The sequence below is a fragment of the Molossus molossus genome, unplaced genomic scaffold (genome assembly GCF_014108415.1).
Source record: "Molossus molossus isolate mMolMol1 unplaced genomic scaffold, mMolMol1.p scaffold_m16_p_16, whole genome shotgun sequence".
Taxonomy (NCBI): domain Eukaryota; kingdom Metazoa; phylum Chordata; class Mammalia; order Chiroptera; family Molossidae; genus Molossus; species Molossus molossus.
The window spans coordinates 18770368-18791747 of NW_023425351.1; the positions used below are offsets into that span (position 1 = coordinate 18770368).

Sequence of the window (21380 nt, forward strand, 5' to 3'; positions counted from 1 at the left end):
GCGGTGGTTTTTAATTTCCCCTTCCAGTGTCAATAACAGGCTGCCGTAGCGTCCCTCCCTGGCTGGGGTGTGAGGTGTAACTGGAATTCTTCGCATCTTTCCCCTTGGCCTCAAGACTGACCTTGCTTCCCATCTCCTCTCTGGGACGAGCAAATAGTCCGTTCTTCCAGGAGACCATTCCCTGCGACTTCAGGAGCTCGAGTGAGGAAGAGTTAGCACTGGGAGGAGAGACGACGGCACACACATGGAGAACCTCCCGGAAAACAGCTGGCCGGTTCTCTTCAAAGAGACAGAGAGGACCTGTCTCAGGTTAAAGGAGACGAAGTGGACAGGGCAGGTTAATGGCGTGTGTGGTCCTAGACTGGGTGCTGGTCTAGAAAACAGTCATGAGTGAGACAGCCGACAAAACGTGAATGAGGTCTGAGGACCCTCCTGTCCTGCCTGACTCGCCAGTGAACTCCTTCAGCTCAGAGGCACCTCCTTACCCTGCCATTACCTGCCTTGTCTTCCACAAGGGCACGGAGCTTTCCAGGTGCACTGGTTTGAGTTTTTTCCTTTAAAAAGATGACATAAAATTCTCCACATAACTGAAATTCCCCCTGATGTAGAAAACTTTGTCTTTTACCAAAAAAAAGACCGTTAGGATCGCTGCCACTGTCCTAGTCTTGGGGAATAAAAGAGAATCCAGCCTAAGGTGGGGGTATTTCCTTTGGAGCTCCCTTCCTGCGCATCCTCTGTCAGTTCTTGGGAGAACTGGGTGCAGGTCCTCTAACCGGAGAGGCCAGGTGCAGGCATGGAGGCCTGACTCTCTTCTCTTCTGCCGATTCAGCGTGGCACAGCCAATTTCTAATCTTATCAAAAGAAAGAAATTAAAAAAAAAAAAGTTACCCAAAGGGATTGTTTACTTTGGAGTATATTCAGATAGTTACAGCCTCACACTTTGCCCGTCTGAGCCCACGTTGGCCAGAAGCAGAGTCCTGGTGGAGCGGAAGGTGCCCCTACTCACATCTGATCAGAAGTCATCTGTTTTGGTGAAGCCGCCCCTACTTGTCATTTGATATTTTCAAGGACAATTGCCACGTCCTGTGAAGTGGTGGAGTCAGAAGGCTGATTCCAAGGTCCATGCTCAAGGTGACTCTGTGGCCTTGGCTACACCACTCGTCTTCTATTAGTCTCAATTTTCACATCTGTAAAATGGAAATTGTAGGAATTGTGACCTGCCCACTCCATCACGGTGTCATTGTGAGGGTGAGGCGAGCTAAGAGCACTTGGTGTTGTCATCTGCTCGGCCAAGGAACAGTCTTGGGTGTTGGTCCCGGATGCACACCACGGCTGTCCAGCTGGAGAAGCTAGACGTGGGCCGCGGGTGTCCACCAGGTGGGCTTTATTGAGAGAATTATGGTTAAAGCCATTGAGGAAATCAAGTGAGACTGAAAATCTGGTTCCTAGAATTCCAGGGGTTTTTAAACACTAAGTCCTTGAAAATAACTAAGAGCGTCAATGAATTAGACATATTTTAATTGCCTTTGTAATGTTTTATTATTTTTTGAGCTACAACTTAGGCTTCCAGGTAACATAAACTGGAAGGAATAAAAAACGTTAATATTCCTTAAGGGAGAAGAGTGAGGCCCACGCCCAGTCGCCCTCTTCCTTTCTCGGAAGCAAGTTCTGTAATCTGAAAAACCTGACATTCCATATTGAGGGTTTATTGTAAGGTAGTGAAACCAGATTTTATATCGCATTTATTCCTACAACTTCTGATGTGCTTCCAAAAATGGCATTAAGGCGGCAGCTGAGGAAATTTTATGAGATAATGAAGCAGAACAGTTACTGAAAGCCATCTGCTCAGTTGTTTACAAACTTGCTTCAATACTTCAGAGGCAGTGGTGGGGTACGTGTCTAAACTTCACAAGCTGCACTAGGTAGAACTAAATGAAGTGCGCCTGGGCTGGGCTGAGCTCGGTCCCTCTCTGTGCAGTGTGAGCGGTTGCCAGGCAGGCCTGTTGGAAGCCAGCAGAAAGCACCACACAGAGGTGATTATGTGCCACCATCTGTCACGCTTCAAGCCTACCATACAGCATGGCTAATCAGCCTTGGCAGGATGATGGATGAACAGCGGCAGCTGCCAAAAGCCACTGTTGGCAAACAGTCCTGAAGTTAAGAACTTTTCCCCCCTCTGTCTTCCTCTCCAGGGTCCTGCTGCGTGTCCGCATGCTGTACTACCTAAGACAAGAAGTTATAGGAGACCAGGCAGATAAGATCTTAGAGGGTGCTGACTCAAGGTTAGTGTGCGCGCACATTGGTTCTCTGCCTCCCTGCCATAATCCGGGTAGTCAGAAAACATCATGGATCATGTTTCAAAACCTTCATAAACCATTAGAAGCATACCTTTTTTTTTCTTTGCCTCTTGAATGCAGTGTTTGTCCTGTGAGCTTGGGGAAGTGCTGAGAATCGGGGATAGCCTGTGTGTGTGTGTGTGTGTGTGCACGCGCGTACATGTATAAAGAGGTGTGAACTAAATTACAGGTGTTCTGAGACGACCTTTAAAATGGGACACTGGGTGATCAAGTTCATTTTTGGTCATGGTGGAAAGCAACTGACTTTTTTATACCCTTTGTTTTAACCTTTGCTCATGCCTCTCCGTGACACTCAGGTGCTTATTGTGGGAAGGGGGCATGTGACTGCATGTATCATGTTTATTACTTAGAGGATTTTTTAACTACTGGTATTTGTTTTAAATATTATGCAAATGGTTGTCTTTATAGTGAAGCTGATGTGTGGATACCTGAGCCTTTCCATGCCGAGGTCCCCGCAGATTGGTGGGACAAGGAGGCGGATAAGTCCCTCCTAATTGGGGTGTTCAAACACGGTAAGTGATGTGTCTGCTTGACCACGTCTTGACCATGTGGCTTTGTCTTTATTTGGAGCTCTTGCAAACTCTTTTCCAAAGTCATAATATCAACAAGGATAATTTCAGAGGACTCTTGGCATCTACTATTTTCCTGCACTAAAAATCTAATATGAACTGTAAATATCAGATGCTGTTTTTGAATGTTTGTTGAGTATTTGAGAAGAAAACATTTCTTTCTTGGCTGTAAATAAAACCAAAACCATATTTGTTTTAATAATAGCCAAATTGTCCTATAGCTCTCCCTAAACTTTGCTTCCAGCACGCTCCCCTTGCTAACTCTGCCAGCCCGTGTCAAAGTGGACGGTGGGCTTAACCTCTGCTATTAATCTGTACAAGTGCCTCCTGGGCTTTGTTCCAAGCAATATTTCACAAATGTCAGTGCTGAGCACTCTCAGCTCCCCTGCGTGGGATGCAGCCTTGTTAACTCTGAAAGGCTGGGGCTGCAGAACTGGCATGATACATACAGTGAGCGATTCCTGATTATAATCCCAATTCTCTGGAGGTCGCTGAGGTAGTCTCGGCAGCCCAGCCTGACTAAAGAGGAGAATGATGGCTTATAAAACCTTTCATGATCGCGGTTCGGCTTGCGGTTCTACAGCAGTCAGGAGCGGTGTGTTGTGGTGCACACCCTAATTGAATTGTGCTGTTCTGCCTGCGTACTGCCGCCGCGCTTTGTGAGCTCAGCCTAAAAATCGTTTTCCCGCACTGCACTGTTGGGATCTGCCGTTTCCCATCTAGTCAACTTGGGCAATCAAAAAGCAAACTGCAGTTTGAAAGCCATAGAGGGAACAGTGTCATCTTACTGACACGCATCATCCTAAACCTAGTAAGACAGGTTCGCTGGCCTGACACAGACCGGTTTGCAGCGAGCAGTGGAAGTTTCTGCAGAACCAAGGCCGCTCACCAGGAGAATGGGGTGGACTTACAGGACCTCTGCGGAGGTCATAAAGGAACATTAAACAAGTCTTTTAAATGTCAAGCAAAATTAGATCTTGGGGAAAATAAGGTCAGAAATCTTCCCAGGCATCTTGCAGTCATGTGAACCTGTTTTCCTCTTAGTTTTTGTGGTGATTCTGATAACGTCCCTTGGTCCCCACAGTCTGCCCTGGAACTGAGCAAGGGTCTTTTAAATACCACATAAATGATCATCTTGGTTGAGAAGCGAGGTTTGGTGTGGTGCTGTGATTCTGTCAGTGACGGGCCTTTCATTGTCTCTGTGTGGGTCCTTTGGGCCGGTGGGGATGGCACAGGCTACGAGAAGTACAATTCCATGCGAGCTGACCCCTCACTGTGCTTCCTGGAACGCGTTGGAATGCCCGATGCCAAGGCCATCGCTGCCGAGCAGAGAGGAACAGACATGCTAGCAGATGGCGGTGACGGGTAAGAAGGACATTTTAAAATTTTAATAAACTTTACATCAGTATTGCATCTATTGGCAGGGTTCAGTTCTAACACTGCACTAGGTACTATATTGTGTCTGATTTGAACCCAGTGACATTTACCAGTCTCATTTGTGTATATATCATCATGATTATTTAAACATGATATAGTATCTAGATCAGTGGTTCTCAACCTTCCTAGTGCCGCGACTCTTTAATACAGTTCCTCATGTTGTGCTGACCCCCAGCCATAAAATTATTTTTGTTGCTACTTCATAACCGTAATTTTGCTACTGTTATGTCTTAGGCAACCCCTGTGAAAGGGTCGTTTAACCCCCAAAGGGGTCATGACCCACAGGCTGATAACTGCTGATCTAGATAATCTGAAACTTTTTCTTTTGTCTTTTCCAAATGATGACAGACACCCCTCCCCCTCCCCAGCCGTTCCACAACCCCCTCCCTGGCTGCATGTTTTCAGTACTGATAGAATGGCTTTGATATTGAACCCAGAATTAAAAGTCTCATTAGGCAGTCCTCTTCAGTCTCTTTGTATCACTATGATTTAAACATTTTTTTAATATGTTTATAAACATATAAACATTTTTTAAAATGTTTATATAGGGGAGAATTTGATAGAGAAGATGAAGACCCAGAATATAAACCAACCAGGACGCCATTCAAGGATGAAATAGATGTAAGAACTCAAGTATATTGACATTTATGGCACCAGTGAAATATTATATGCCCATATAAGACTTGTCAAACTTTATACATAACAGCCTTTTCTTTAGAAGATAAAGCAAAACGAAACCCAAAATTAAAATAATTCCGTTTCTTGCTTTGCTTTCAAGGAATTTGCCAATTCTCCTCCTGAAGATAAGGAAGAATCCATGGAAGTGCGCACCACAGGTACGGCTCCTTCAGAGTGTGTGCAGAGCTGATACGCTGGGGTGGTCGCGTTCCGGCGACCTCTGCGGCATCCCACAGCGCATCAGAACGTCGGCTCAACTACACTGACTTTTCTCTTTGGGAATAATTTATTCTTGTTTATTGTTGTCTTTTTCATTACATTGAATTTCTTTGATAAAATAACTCTTTTTTGGATTAAGATAATGAATGTATTTGTTTTATACCAGTTAGTGAACACTTTTTAGGCATCTATAGAAGTATATCTCCAAAAAAAAAAAAAGAAGGACGTATGTCTCTTAGGAGTTGAGCATTTGCCCAGTATCTGAAATATTGCCAATTTATAGAAAATACTGACCTTTTGCTTAATGTAAAATCATTAGCTAACATTTATATGATTTTTTTTTAAGCTCAAGATTATTACATTTCAAGAAAACACCCTTGTGTAGTTCACGATATAAAGTATGATTCTTTATGTAAGATTGGTCAATAAATTTGTTTTTCCCCCTAGGGATTTAAAAAAGAAATGGTTTACAAGTTCCATAATAATATTATTCTTTATTTATATTTTCAAAGTGAGGATACCCTTTCCCACAGTCATTTGAATGTTAATGAGTCATCTTGTTTTGATGGAAAATCCTGTGTATTGTAAGATTGCAGCTACACATTTCAAAAATACTTTTTCCACAGGCAAGCACAGTGAGAGTAATGCTGAGTTAGGCCAACTTTACTGGCCTAACACCTCAACCTTGACCACCCGTCTGCGCCGGCTCATTACTGCCTATCAGCGCAGCTATAAAAGGCAGCAGATGAGGCAAGAGGCCTTGATGAAGACTGACCGGCGGAGACGGCGGCCTCGGGAGGAAGTGAGAGCGCTGGAAGCGGAAAGGGAAGCTATAATATCTGAGAAACGGCAAAAGTGAGTTTTTTTTTTTAGGGTTTTACTTAACTCCTGGTACATTCCTCTCCGCTCTGCTCTTTTAGGCCAGCAAGAGGCAGGAGACACGTGTGAGATAATGACCTTCAAAGCAGTCTGTCTCCCCACCCCCAAAATAAATACCGTGTGTTAAGTTTGGGGCAAAAGAAGAAAAGAAATAATAAACTTGAAGCCTTTTTACTCAAGTACAATTCAAGCTAATATCTTCTTTTCTAATAGGTGGACGAGAAGAGAAGAGGCTGATTTTTACCGTGTGGTATCCACTTTTGGGATTATTTTTGACCCCATGAAACAACAGTTTGACTGGAACCAGTTCCGAGCCTTTGCCAGACTGGACAAGAAGTCTGACGAAAGTCTGGAGAAATACTTCAGCTGTTTCGTGGCCATGTGCCGGCGTGTGTGCCGGATGCCCACCAAGCCAGATGATGGTAGGTCCACTTGGTAACCAAGTTCTCTGCTAAAAGGCGATTAAAATGAAAAATGAGTGAACAATTTAAGCCCACTTAGATTTTTCCCAGGTAAACACAATTATTTTCATGTTTTCAGAACCACCAGACCTCTCCATGATCGAGCCAATCACAGAAGAGCGTGCCTCCAGAACTCTCTACCGCATTGAACTGCTCCGGAAAATACGTGAGCAGGTTCTTCATCACCCCCAGCTGGGCGAGAGGCTGAAGCTCTGCCAGCCGAGCTTGGACCTGCCGGAGTGGTGGGAATGCGGACGGCATGACCGAGACTTGCTGGTGGGTGCTGCTAAACACGGGGTCAGTCGGACGGACTATCACATCCTCAATGACCCTGAGCTGTCCTTCTTGGATGCGCACAGAAACTTCGCTCAGAACAGAGGGGCTGGTAATATATCGACCTTGAACCCACTGGCAGTTGGATTTGGCCAGACTCCTGCAGTCATCTCATCCACTCACGTTCAGGATGAAAAAGGGATGGGACAAACTGAAGGCAAAGTGGAGGAGCCTGACCACGCAGCTGCCCAGGAGCAGCCTGCAGTGAAGGAAGAGGAAGAAGAAACGGAGGGTGGGGACGGGGACAGGAAGCAGGAGTGCGAGGCTGAGGCCGGCTCTGTAAAACATGAGCTGAAAGGCATAGAGGTCAGTGCAGACACAGGCCCCAAGTCCGTTTCTGAGAAAGGTTCTGAAGAGGATGAAGAAGAAAAGCTGGAGGATGATGATAAATCAGAAGAATCTTCTCAACCTGAAGGTAATGCCTGGCCCCGGGCCTCTCCTTCCACCATGGCAACATGCCGACTGTTCATGTCACATGACAAGGGCTCTTTCTTGTTTCTTAAGGATAATAGTGTACATTTTCTTCTGTGAAGAGATAATTTTAGCTTATATTTAGATGTATGTTTTGCTCTCGTAAGGCACAGAAACATGATATTTCAAACAAATTAAACTCTCAGAAGAGGTTTATGAATGCATAATTTTTGGATTAAGGATAGGGGTTAACTTTTTAGTAGCGGTGTATTAAAAATTCCAAGTGATTTTTTTTTTTTTTTTTTTTTAAATCCTCACCCAAGGACATGCATCAAGAGAGGAAGGGATGGGGAGTGAGAGAGAGAGCGATCTCTACATGGATGTGAGAGAGAAACATCGATCAGTTGCCTACCTTACTTGCCCCGACCAAGGGTTGAACCTACAACCCAGGTACATGTTCTGACCAAGAATCGAACTGGTAAACTTTCAGTGCATAAGACAATGCTCAACCAACTGAGCTACTCTGGCCAGGCCCAAGTGATTTTATATTCTTTCTTTGTTTTCTTTATTGATTTTAGAGAGTAATGAAGATGGAGAGAGAGAGAAAAATATCAGTGAGAGAGAACATCGATTGGCCGCCTCCTGCATACCCCCCACTGGGGATCTGGCCCACAACCTGGGCATGTGCCCTGACCAGGAATCGAACCAGTGACCTCTTGGTGTATTGGTCGATGCTCAACTACTGAGCCACACTGGCCGGGCTCCAAGTGATTTTAATTTGGACAATTAAATATGAGGGAGAAGAGTCATTCACTGAGTAAATATTGGTGGTTATTTTTAAACAAATAATGTTTAATTGTTACAATTTTAATTCAGAAGCAAAAGGGAGTAGAATCTGAAAATAATTTGTTTTCTTTGTAAGTCACAAAATCAGGCATATTGCACTGTTCTGCTGGAGCTGGAACTTTGAACTTAGCTGGAAGGTTAGCCCTTTTTCCTCTGTGGAAGACGTGTGTTCTTGAGACAGAGTCTTGTCCTTCAGCCTCCTCTGAGGTTTACTTGCACAATGTCCGACGACTAGTGTTGTAACCTCCCTAAGCTACTCTACTTCATCTATAAAATGGGAATAACCCTGCACATGAAAGGCTGTTACAGGCTATGAACGACAAGATTTGTGAAATGTCTAATGTCATTCTAGCCATATTGTAGGTACTCAATTAAATGGAGCCGATTGGTATTCAATTTTTTCATCGCATTCTTTCTAAACTTTTTCCGGGGTATTCTGGTTGTGAGTAATGCACGTTAACTCATTTCTCAGCAGGAGCTGTCTCTAGGGGGAAGCATTTTGATGAAGAAAGCAATGCTTCCATGAGCACTGCTAGGGACGAAACCCGAGATGGATTCTACATGGAGGATGGAGATCCTTCAGTAGCTCAGCTCCTTCATGAAAGGACGTTTGCCTTCTCATTTTGGCCTAAGGTTGGTCAGTTATTTGATGTTTTGGTGACCCAAAAAGAGCGAGGTGGAAGGCACTGTGCTAGCTTGATTTTTAAAATAATTTTAAGGTGAACTTTGACACAGTGTATGAAAACTGTAGATGTTTCTCATGTTTTAAAGAATGATCTGGAAAAGCCCAAAGAAAAAAGTTTGTTGAATACTTTTGTAATAGGATAGAAAAGGCGACATGAAGGAAATATAAGAAATAGAACCGTTTGTATGAACCTTTTGCTCCTTGAGATTTTTAGGGTGGTAGTCATGTTAGCAGTATATATGGATTATTGTTTCAACAGACTAACCCTTTGGCGATATAAAATGTGTGGACTTGAAAAAAAAATTGTTTCTGGGTAAAAAACACATTACGTGAAATTTATGATCTTCACCAATTTTGGGTATAGATCAGTAGTCTTAAGTATATTCCTAGTGTTGTGAAGCAGATCTCCAGAACTTTTGTATTTTGCATGATGGAAATTTGATACCCACTAAACAGCTCCTTCCCCTACCCCCTGGCAGCCCATTAGTCCACTTTCTGTGAATTTGACGACTTTAGATGTCTCATATAAGTGGAGTCACATCATATTTGTCCTTTTGTAACTGGCTTATTTCACTTAGCATAATATCCTCAAGGTTGATCCATGGGACAAGGTTTTCTTCCTTTTCAGGTCTGAATACTATTTCATTGTATGTATATATTGTATCTTCTTTATTCGTTCATCTGTTGTTGGGACATTTGGGTTCCTCATAGCTCTTGGTTCATTATGGTGCTACTGTGAACATGGTGCATTGATATCTCTTAGAGATCCTGCTCTCAGTTCTTCCGGATATGCACCCAGAAGCAGGATGGCTGGGTCACATGGTAGTTCTAGATTTAATTTTTGAGGACACTCCATACTGTTTTCTATAGCAGTTATACTGTTTACAATCCCACCGACAATGCACAAGGGAAAATGTGTGGACTTTTAACTCTGTGTTTTAATTTTTTTAGTCTGAAGTAGAACTTTCAGATTTAAGACAAGTTTCATATATTTGGAAACCTACTCTTCTTCACTCAGGAGAAGGTGGGCTGTTAACCCATTTGGTCAGTTATATAACATGTTAATTTCAAATGTAGTTATCTGTAATCAAAAGCAAAGTGGAAATTACTTTTTTGGCTGACTAGCATAATTTTATAATAAATCCCTATGTAATTTGGCTGTTTCTAAGGGTGGGGAAATAGTTATCCTAATTACCATAGCAGGACTGTCTGGTTTAAAACAAACAACACAAATGGCTTCTGTCAACTCATCCCTAGGCTGGTCTTCCACACTGTTAGTTGCGCAAGAAGCCATGTGAAATTTTAACTGAAAAGTGTGCTGTCACAGACACCTTTTTCTCTATATGCCTCTCACTTCCCCCCTATTGGGTATAGAAGGGGTTTCCCCAGATCAGTCGGGTCTATAGTGGCAGGCAGGCACTTTTAATCTGTGGAAACCGGGTCTAAGAGCTGTAATTAGAAATTTTTAATGTACATGCTTCAATGGAATTTGAAGTGATAATAGGTGGGGAATGCAAATTGACATTCATTAGGTGTTCCTAGGTTGGTGCCCATTTTGTAATGCAGAACTTTATTAATAGTGATGCTAATGATGTTCCACTTCCTGAGACACACTGAATCCCAAGCGTCCAGAAACGAGATGCAGGGTTTCATTGTTATCTCCTGACTTTCACTAACGCTTCTTTAGCTTGAGTAAACGTTACTTTTTTAAATATTGAAACAATTTAGAGGTGGGGGTCATGCAGTGTTTCCTGACTTTAGTGATCCTGTGTTCATAATTGCAGAATATTAGATTTTCTGTATTGGAGCCACCCAGGTACCTTCCACCATGGCAAGGCAGTTTGGGTGGAATTGTTTATTTGCTTGCTTATTTGTTTTTATTTACATTTTGCCCACCAATTAACTTTTTAATTTAAATTTTTAAAATTGATTTTAGAGAGGAAGGGAGAGGGGGAGAGAGAGAGAGAAACATCAGTGTGAGAGAAAAACATAGATTGGCTGCCTTCTGCACATCCCTACTGGGGAGCAGGCCAGCTCGTGTGCCTTGGCCAGGAATTGAACTGACGACCTTTTGGTGCATGGGACGCCACTTAACAAAATGAGCCACACCGGCCAGGGCCCACCAATGGACTTTTAAACCTTTTATGCTTTTTAGCATTTTGATAGAAATATTTATCTAGTAATTTTCACCAGGTCTTTATTGTAATATCATGTGACTTTTCTTCTCTCTCCAGGATCGAGTAATGATAAACCGATTAGACAATATCTGTGAAGCGGTGTTGAAAGGCAAATGGCCAGTAAATAGGCGCCAGATGTTTGATTTCCAGGGCCTCCTCCCTGGTTACACACCACCCACTGTGGACAGTCCCCTGCACAAGAGGAGCTTTGCCGAGCTCTCCATGGTCGGCCAGGCGAGCGTCAGTGGGAGCGAGGACCTCACCACTTCTCCTCAGCTGTCAAAGGTAGGTCAGCAGTTTGTTTTTGCAGTTTAAAGTTCATCTCTCTAAATCTTCTCTCAGTTTGCAAGCTGGTGCTTCACTGGTCCTACCTAGAAATGTGGCTGCTGTTTCCTCAGTTGTGCGGAACAGTCAGGAATGTCCAATTCCTCAGGCTTCTTGTTCTTTTCATTCGGAAAGAGCTCGGGTAGCACATACAGTTTGGCCTCATTGTTTGGTTGGAATTTTTCAATAGGAAGATGCTCTCAACCTCTCTGTCCCTCGTCAGCGGAGGAGGAGGAGGAGAAAAATCGAAATCGAGGCCGAAAGAGCTGCCAAGAGGAGAAACCTCATGGAGATGGTCGCCCAGCTTCGGGAGTCTCAGGTGGTCTCAGAAAATGGACAAGAAAAAGTTGTAGATTTATCAAAGGCCTCTAGAGAGGCAACAAGCTCTACCTCAAATTTTTCATCTCTTACTTCAAAGTTTATCTTGCCTAACGTCTCAACACCAGTGTCTGATGCCTTCAAGACTCAAATGGAGCTGCTCCAGGCAGGACTGTCACGCACACCCACGAGGCATCTGCTTAATGGCTCCCTAGTGGATGGAGAGCCTCCCATGAAGAGGAGGAGGGGAAGGAGGAAAAACGTGGAGGGCCTTGATCTGCTTTTCATGAGCCACAAACGGACGTCATTGAGTGCAGTAAGTTCAGGAGCTGACTTCATTGTCTGTGCCCACATTGACAGCCAGGGTCCCTGCAACTGCAGATGACGCGGCTCTGTGTTCCTCTCAGTGACATGACATTACAACTGGCTTCTCCCACCAAAGAAGTAGTTCACAATGACCATAGTCATTGTTCTGAGTTGGAGTTGTGTTGAGCATTGATGCAGGTGTAGCTGGAGGATTTATTCTTCCCAAGACTCTGATGTACTGATTACTTTCGGAAGACCAGTCCAAAGCAGAAACATGGTCTTTGGAGCCTGTAATTGTCATCTCTGAATTCTTGAGGTGGAAAAAGCTTCTGCTCTTAAAAAAGACTGATATGTTTTGGGCCTGGGGCTTATTAGATTAGATTACATATTTAGTTTCAGGCATTGGTTTTATTCACATACAAAGTTAGGGATTGCATTTCTCCCACTTCCATAACTAGGTATTTTAGAAAGTCTCAACTGCATATAGACCTGCGCTTGTTTAGATTTGAATGAAATGTCTGTGCCAGTGGATTTTGACTTTTTTTTTTTAATTCAAAAGAAACAAGTCAGTGTAATCAAAACTCTCTTCCCAAATCTGTGCCAACAATGCCACCTAAGATGAGTCGCCTAAAGGTGACGAGGGTTTTTCCCCAAAGAGCCTGATTACTCATGGCTCCTTTTACAGGCTGAGCGGTGATGGATATCTGCTGCCTGCTCATGGGAAGCCCGAGTCGACAGAGTCGACGCTGGGGCTCCTGTCAGTGCACGGGGTGCGGGGGTGCCAGGGACCACAATGGGCCTGGCCCCTGGGCAGCGGACAGTTTGGGAAACACCAAAATTTGAAACTGAGGGGAGCAGTGTTTTGTTTTAATATGTTTTTTCTTATTTTATTCCATCCCTATTATTATTTGCCCATCTTCTATTTCTTCAACCTAGAGAAAGCTTAATAACTTAGAAGGGTGGGAAAAGACATGATTGACTTAAAGTCTAGAAATTACAAAATAGCATTCATTGGAATTTGCCACCTGGTGAGGTCTGAATGAAACAGAAGCATCCAAGTGGTTAATTTTCAAAATTCATTGTCAGTGCTCCAGTTGCGATAATGGTCATTTTTGTTGAGCATATGGTTACTTTTAGAATCTTGTGAAAATATGTCTTAAAATGGATCAGCTGTGGCTGATCATTTCATAAGGTAAAGTGCCATTTCTAGGGTGTGCTCCCGAAAGTTGTCTCCCTAAAACCACCTGCTTAAAACCACCCTATTAACAGTTTGACATATTTTCACCGAAAATCCTTTCTTTTTCAACATCAACAAATTGGGGGTTTTCTGCAGCTCACACCTCTTTTCATTTACTGTTATGTTCAATATTTGAATCATGGCACATATAGGAACTAACAGTCATTAGGTGCTATTTCCCACTTGTAATTATACACCTAAAAACTTAAGGCTGACTTTATTCATTTCATATATCTTAAGTTGTACCTAATAATTTATAGATATTTTTATTTTTCTAAAGTCACATTTAGCTCAAAACTCCCAATAGTTGTCAGAGGAAGTATTTTTACATTGTTTTTGTTTTTATTTACTGTTGTTTTGGTGAGTTATGCATGAAAACTGGTGACCAGTTTCTGCTGCCATGAAAAGTCAGGGTGTGGCCATGGTGCATTCAGCAACACTGTGAGAGAGGCCCTGCCCTGTGCCGTGCACCAGGGTGCGAGAATATAGGCCTGGCAGGTGCTTGCACTAGACAACTTCGTGTTTAAGATAAATAATAATGTATCATAGTTGTGAGCTATGGTTGGAGCACTCTGTGAGCACAAAGGAAGAATGGGGATGGAGGGAGGAGGATATGAGGAGAAAGAGATGAGGAAGTATTCCTAGAGGTGGTCATACTTCAGTTAAGTTTAGAAGATTGTGTAGGAGTTGGTCACTTGAAAGGACGGAGTAGAGAGAGCATGTGCAAAGGGCCTGAGGCCAGAGAAGGCCTGTCATGGTTGGTAACTGAATGCTGTTGGCTGGGAAATCTGGTCAAGAGGCAACATTCAGCAGAGATGAGCTTGGAGATAAGGTGGGCTATAAATTGTGGAAGGTGTTGATTGCCATGCAAGAACCAAGATTCTTTACCGAAAGTGGTGGGAGTTCAGTTATCAACGTGGTTTAAATAGGAGAGTATCACATGGTTTTGAACTATGAAGAATGCATTTAAGAAAATTGAGTCCCGTGTAGCCATGTGAAGGTTGGATTGAAAAAGGGTGGGATAGAACTAGATCAGGGAGACCATTTAGGAATATTGCAATAATATGGGTGGGAAGTCAGAGCAGTAGGAATGGAGAAACAGGATGACATAAAAGATGTCTGGAGGTTGAAAAACCAGTTTGAGGACTAGTGGCTGGATGATGGTAGAGTCTAGACTTTCAAAATTGATCTTTCCATTGTTGCCACACATACCTAACACAAATATTTTACCACCAACAAAATTGTACTATTCGCAGAGTGCCAAAAAGCTATATATAAACTGGCTTTTGAAACATTTCTTTATTAAAATTGTTTTAATGTTTATCTATGGATTTTCAAGGTAGATTGAAAGGCTACCATTGGTGCATATGAGGCTCAGACTTAACCTGTGTTATATTCTGAGTGGCTTGCTTAAGCTCTCAAACGTGTGTGTGATGGACTGATTTTCTACCTAAATACTAATTCTACAGTGTGAAGAAAGATGTTAGTTTTATCTTCTAACATAACAGCTTTTCCAAAGTTGACATTGTTTCAAGTAGTTTTTTTCCCTTTTTGAGCAAAGATCCATTGTGCTAGGATAGCATCTTCTTGGAATAGTACGTTGCCAGACTCCCTCTCATCATGAGAATTCAGACCCTTGTCAACTTTCTGCAGGAGGATACTGAGGTGACCAAAGCTTTTGAAGAAGATATAGAGACCCCACCAACAAGAAACATTCCTTCTCCTGGACAGCTGGACCCCGACACACGGATCCCTGTTATAAATCTCGAAGATGGGACGAGGCTGGTGGGCGATGATGCTCCTAAAAATAAGGACTTAGTGGAATGGCTGAAGCTGCACCCTGCTTACACTGTTGATATGCCAAGTTATGTACCAGTAAGTATTACGGAGCTTGGAGTGGGAGGAATCTTAGGATAGTCCATTTCATTCTCATACAACACAGAAATCTCTGGTCCCTCTGCCTTTATCTTGAATGTCTCGTCATCTTGAATATCTCCCAGTTTTTTCATTATATAATTCTACATTAGAGAAGGTCACTTCAGGTCTGTCCCTTGTGAAGGGCAGCCTTGTAGTTATTCAGAGACACCTATTATGCATTTCCTTACTTTCTCCATCTCTTACCAACCAGACTTGAGTTCTTCAGTTATTCTTTGCCTGGCGTGGTTTCCAGGTGGTCTCATTATTGGGATAACAGTCATGAATGCACATTAATTGGTCTCCAGGCCAAGTTGACCCGTTCAGAATACTATGAAGATGTTACCTGCAGAGATTTGACTTGCTAACACAGCCCACAGTTTTATTAGCTTCTTTTTTAAGGAACTGACTTAACAGTTGTGCCTTAGATTAAACATTAGACAGTATCTCCAGATGATTTGTCACATAAACTGTTCACTAGATGTGATTGATTTTTAAACACTTAAAAGGCTTTTGCATTTTCTTTTGTTGAGTTCAGCCTTAGCTGAGTTCCTGCCCCTCATAATGTTCCTCCCGCAGAGGTCCTTTTATCCCGTCGGTTCTGCTCATGGACAGTCTGTCGGATGTGATACATCTCTTCATCCTTTTGCATCACTGCGTAGAAACAAGCAAACATACTAGAGAATGTTTCTTTTGAAAATACCATGAGTTGGTTAAACATTTGGAGAAGAGACTTTAAGCAGCATTATTGACAGACAAAAGGCAAAGCAGATTCTCAGCTTATGTGTTTGTTTACTTCCTTAATGTACACGGGGAAAATAGCCTTTTTCCTTTCAAAGAAAAGTATGGTTTCTGGTAGTTAAAATAATTCTTGAAACATACATAATTGAAAATGACTTGATTGATTGTTATTTATATAAGGGAAAATGAGTGCTAAATACGATTTTACTAAATACATATTCTTTTTTTTTTTTTGCGCAGAAGAATGCAGACGTGCTGTTTTCCTCGTTTCAGAAACCGAAACAGAAACGACATAGATGTCGAAACCCTAATAAGTTGGATATAAACACGTTGACAGGAGAAGAAAGGGTGCCTGTTGTCAATAAAAGAAATGGGAAGAAGGTAAACTTTGGGAAGGGGAATTGACCTCTCTGTGATTTCTTATCCCAGAAAGATTTTATCTTGACATCTTTTATTTTTTTAAAAAAAAACGGGACGTTTCTTTCAGAATGTGTGCATGTGGTGTGTGTGTACGTAGAGATGTGGAGTGAGGGAAAACTCACGTCTCCCTGCCTCTCCCCAGATGGGCGGAGCTATGGCGCCACCAATGAAGGATCTGCCCAGGTGGCTGGAAGAAAACCCCGAGTTTGCCGTCGCTCCAGACTGGACTGACATCGTGAAGCAGTCTGTGAGTACACGCTCCCCGTGTCTGCCGATGGGGCTGCCTAAACAACACTGTTTTCCTGAATTTTTCTTTATTTTATGTTGGTCATTAACAGAAAGACATAGGAGAGTGACGTAAAAGAATTGACATAATAATAGATCATTAACCCAGAGTTGTTAATTGGACAGCTCTGGTTTGAAGGGATTGTGCAGAAATGCTCATTCACAGTCCTGGAGATGAGCTGCTCCCAGAGAAGTGCCCCCGGTAAACCGAGTCAACTCCATCTGTGGAATGGAACTTAGGGTCGTTTACAGTATTAAGATTAATCATGATTTCTGATATTAAAAGGAACCAGTGATTTTCAGCCTTTTTCATCTCATGGCACACATAAACTAATAATTACTCAAATTCTGCAGCACACCAAAAAATGTACTTTTTTCCCGATTTGACAACAGAAATAGGTACAATTTTTATTGATTTACAAATACAATAATAATTGTATAATTATACAATAATGATGATGATAATAATAATAATAATAGTAATTACCTACCCTTTTTTGCTCCAAAGTAACTTTTTGAAAAATTGAGTGCTGCCCTGGCCAGTTTGAGTTAATGGTTAAAGCATCGGCCTGTGGACCAATGAGTTGCGGGTTCGATTCTGGCCAAGGGCACGTACCTCAGTTGCGGGCCGTGTGGGAGGCAACCAGTCCATGTGTCTCTCTCCCATCAATGTTTCTTTCTCTCTCTGTCCCCCCCTCCACACACACACTCTGTTTGGTGATGAACAGAAAAATATCCTCGGGTGAGGATTTAAAAATCAATAAATTAAAAAATAAAAATTTGGGTGCCTATACTTATATATAAGTATTTTCTGGTACCAAGCATTAACGAGTCACAGACAACTTTATTATGCGACATGACCAATAAGATGCAACTCTATGACCTATATATTTATGGTGCGCTGGACAGCTATTATTGTGTTAGCTGTTGTCATTTTCTTTATTTGACAATCTAAGAGAAAAGAGGTCAGTGCCCCTGACTAAGCAGTCAGGTGTTGCATGTTTGAAAAGTTCTTGCAGCACACCCGTTGAAAATTGCTAAAATAAAAAAAACGACAATTCTGCCTGAATTTTCTTCCCTGTTAGTTTCTTTTTAAAATTAACTTGTTAGTGATGTCTTGATTTGTTTGTTTTAAAGTATACAGTAAAACCGCGTAGTTTTCTTCTGCTGTCTAGTAATATCGGTGCTAACGCAGGTGTGCCGTGCAGCACACAGACCTTCATCTCAGGCCCTGGCAGTGCTGATCCGTTCTCCATCCCTGGAGTTCGGTTTCTCGGAGGCTGTCATAAACAGAAGCATAAAGTGTGGAGCGTTCTGTTCCACTTACATTGAGACTCAGCCAAGTGGCTGCATGTGTCGAAAGTTTGTTCCTTTTCGTTGCTAAGCAGTCCTCCGGTTCTGGATAACAGATAAGGTGACATTTACCTCGCTGGTAGAGTAGCCTTTGACAAATTTTGTGCAACTCAGCATCATTCAGTGAGCTAATGTAATGCTAAGATACAGAAATGTTGCTTTCATAAGTTTTATCACTGAGCTTTTTAGAGTGGAAATAATCGCTGATGTATTTCCATCCAGAATGGCAGTTTTCGGATCATCACAAAAGCACCCACTGAAAGTTAGTTTCCTTCAGCAGCTTTTATTGCCACTGTTTGCCTCTCCCTTTCCTTCAGGGTTTTGTTCCCGAGTCGATGTTTGACCGTCTTCTCACCGGACCTGTGGTGAGGGGAGAAGGAGCGAGCAGAAGAGGAAGAAGGCCCAAGAGTGAGATCGCCCGAGCAGCTGCCGCCGCTGCCGCTGTGGCCTCCACGTCAGGAATCAACCCTCTGCTGGTGAACAGCCTGTTTGCCGGAATGGACCTTACGAGCCTTCAGAATCTCCAGAACCTCCAGTCTCTCCAGCTGGCAGGTCTCATGGGCTTCCCTCCAGGACTGGCAACAGCTGCCGCTGCCGGAGGCGATGCTAAGAATCCTGCTGCCGTGCTGCCCCTGATGCTGCCGGGCATGGCGGGCCTGCCCAGCGTGTTCGGACTGGGCGGGCTGCTGAACAACCCTCTGTCCGCTGCTACTGGGAACACCACTACTGCGTCTAGTCAAGGGGAACCGGAAGACAGCACTTCGAAGGTGGACGAGAAAGGCAATGAGAACGAAGAAGAGAACAAAGACTCTGAGAAAAGCACAGATGCCGTTTCAGCTACTGACTCTGCGAATGGGTCTGTGGGTGCTGCTACTGCCCCGGCCGGATTGCCCTCCAACCCGCTCGCCTTCAACCCCTTCCTCCTGTCCACCATGGCTCCAGGCCTCTTCTACCCATCCATGTTTCTACCTCCGGGGCTGGGGGGATTGACGCTGCCTGGGTTCCCCGCTTTAGCAGGACTGCAGAATGCCGTGGGCTCCAGCGCAGAGAAGGCCCCTGACAAGGCTGAGGGGGGCACCCTTCAGGAAGAGGAGAACCTCGACGGCAGCGACGTGGAGGAGAACCTGGACAAGACTGCGGAGTCCTCCGTCCTAGAAGACGAAATGGCACAGGGTGAAGAGCTAGACTCGCTGGATGGGGGGGATGAAATAGGAAACAATGAAAATGACGAGTAACCAGTACCAGTTCCCGTTCAAGTGTTTAAAACTTTTGACAAGTGGTAGTCCTACTGTTTACACTCACAGTTAATGTTCATACCTAGTTTTATAAGCTGTTCTGTAACATAGTGTAGCAAAAAAGAAAAAAAGAAAAAAAGTCCAAGTCATGTTATACAGGTGTGTCAAAAGGTATCTTGGTCATTAAATATTGTGCAGTGCATTATTTATTATCCCTAGGAGAGATGAAATTTGAGAGGTGATCATGTCTTTTTAAGGAAACTTACATAATGCTCTGCTTTTTTTCCTCTTTCTTTTGGTACCATTGGTATTATAATAAAGAGCAATTTGTAACTGAGGGGCACTAATGGAAGGAAGTGCTGCTCAAAGGAAGTATGAAGTTATATATTTAATTTTTTAATTTTAATTTCTTTGCTGTGAAGGTCAAGATGAAATTTAGCATACATATCATACTCGCTCATTTGTTTCCCTTTCTGACTGTATGGGGTTCCCACACTTGCGCATACACACACATCCGACACTCTGACAATCTCCACGTTAGTGTGAATGTCTCTGTCCCGAGGCGCAGCAATAATAAGGCAGCTGTTGAATGTGAAGGGTCCCTTTGGAAATTAACCTACTGGGAGGGTTCTTGCCAGACAGAACTACAGTTCCATTGTCTCGTGGTCTTGTAATGCACTGGTATAAACAAAGTAAATAGATGAATAAATAAAGAGTGAGAGAATAGAGAATCAGGTACCTTTTTAAATTAAAGGACTTTGTTACTTTAGCCACAAAGCTAAAACAGCATTACCTCAGCTCTAAACTAGCCTTGAAGTTTACAGACATGACTTTGTAAATGTATTGTTTTTCTTTGTTGTAATGTCCTTTTATTTTTTTCTTTGGAAACTGCTATCATGTAAGATAAAATGTAAATTGCTGCCAACTGTAGTAATGATGCTTTTAATAAAAGTGACCCATGATATGCAGAAATGTAATGATAGAATGTAGTATGTAGGGGAACCTGGTGCTCACTCTATTTTTTGTATTCGCAATAGATGCAAATACAGCATTCTGGCCTTTGTACAGTTTCTTGATATATCCTCTTCTACTAGATTAGCTGTTAGTAATACGCTAACCTGATTGTCTTCAGACTAGACAGGAAGAAAAACCTTAAATTACTTTCACATAATTCCACTCCAGATATCTCAGCAGAACCACACACAGAAACCTCCTATTACTCCCTCAAAAGGGCATCTGAGGCTGAAAATACTTAAAAATGTGTGCAGCGTCTGATAATGTGGTACACTACAGAACAAAGGGCAAGAGAAAAATGAGGCTTTAATAGGCACAATATCTAGGTCATTTATCCTTGGTTAATGGGTAGAAAAACACAATGCCAGAGTGTCAGCCAGGGACACAAAGGCGCTCTGGTGTCCCGCGGACCAGTGCTTGATTCCAGAAACTGGCAAACCCAGGCACAACAAAAAGGGACCCACTTAAGCAAGCACACCAAGTGCACACGCACGCACAGGCTCGAGAACGGCTGCTCCCTGCACCCTTTGTGACCTTTGATATTTGAGGTAAAGTCTAATTTGAGAGCTGCTGTTCTTACCTTTTCATGTCACCTAACCAAACACAAAGCTGTATCTCCATGCAGTGAAAAAGGAGAAGAGAGGTGTCTGCAGTCCTGTGAATGCCCCCTCCTTCCACACCCCCAACATGCACATACAGTCCGTCCCCACTCGGTGTTACAAGATAGACAGACTATCTGAAGCCCTTTAGACAATAAGATTTGCTTAGTTTATACCCCAAGATGAAAATATGTCCATTATGATCTGGAAAAAGGAACATCTTGAGACCTCCACCTCAGATCCTGTGGTTGCTTCCACCCCATTACTGTTATCCTGGAGAGTTAACAAGTGTGGGGGGGGGGGGCACTGGAGGGAAGTGCCTTTAAGAGAATGTCCTCCGAAATGGAATTCTTTGAACGTGGAAAACAAGACTCGATCTGCATGAAGCGCAGAGAATTTAAATATTTAAATAACAAAGATTTTTTTAAAGCCTTAAAATAAGACCTTAGGGAGACTTCTCTTTAATAAAATGAGATGTTTTAAATAAAGGGGTCTTTTTCTAAAAGTCTTTGTAGTATAGGAAGTTTTTCTATGACTTTCTGTAAATAGAACATACAATGTGGTGCTATTAGAAGAAAATAC

At 42.8% G+C, this 21380-nt stretch overlaps 1 protein-coding gene across 3 annotated transcripts in view; it reads left to right on the top strand.

Moving 5' to 3' along the window:
• CHD7 (chromodomain helicase DNA binding protein 7) overlaps positions 1-20162 on the top strand; it is a 198239-nt gene extending 178077 nt beyond the window's left edge. For 2 of the 3 annotated variants that reach the window (XM_036263971.1, XM_036263974.1), the window contains 15 exons: positions 2193-2282; positions 2766-2869; positions 4162-4291; positions 4912-4984; positions 5142-5199; positions 5887-6115; positions 6353-6561; positions 6680-7348; positions 8663-8823; positions 11110-11337; positions 11567-12010; positions 14891-15112; positions 16133-16273; positions 16455-16559; positions 18268-20162. In XM_036263971.1, coding sequence (XP_036119864.1) covers positions 2193-2282; positions 2766-2869; positions 4162-4291; positions 4912-4984; positions 5142-5199; positions 5887-6115; positions 6353-6561; positions 6680-7348; positions 8663-8823; positions 11110-11337; positions 11567-12010; positions 14891-15112; positions 16133-16273; positions 16455-16559; positions 18268-19185 — 3781 coding nt within the window. In that variant the 3' untranslated portion in view covers positions 19186-20162. The remainder of the gene's footprint in view (positions 1-2192; positions 2283-2765; positions 2870-4161; positions 4292-4911; positions 4985-5141; positions 5200-5886; positions 6116-6352; positions 6562-6679; positions 7349-8662; positions 8824-11109; positions 11338-11566; positions 12011-14890; positions 15113-16132; positions 16274-16454; positions 16560-18267) is intronic. The other variant, XM_036263972.1, reaches the window with a different exon arrangement.
• The last annotated feature ends 1218 nt before the right edge of the window (positions 20163-21380 follow it).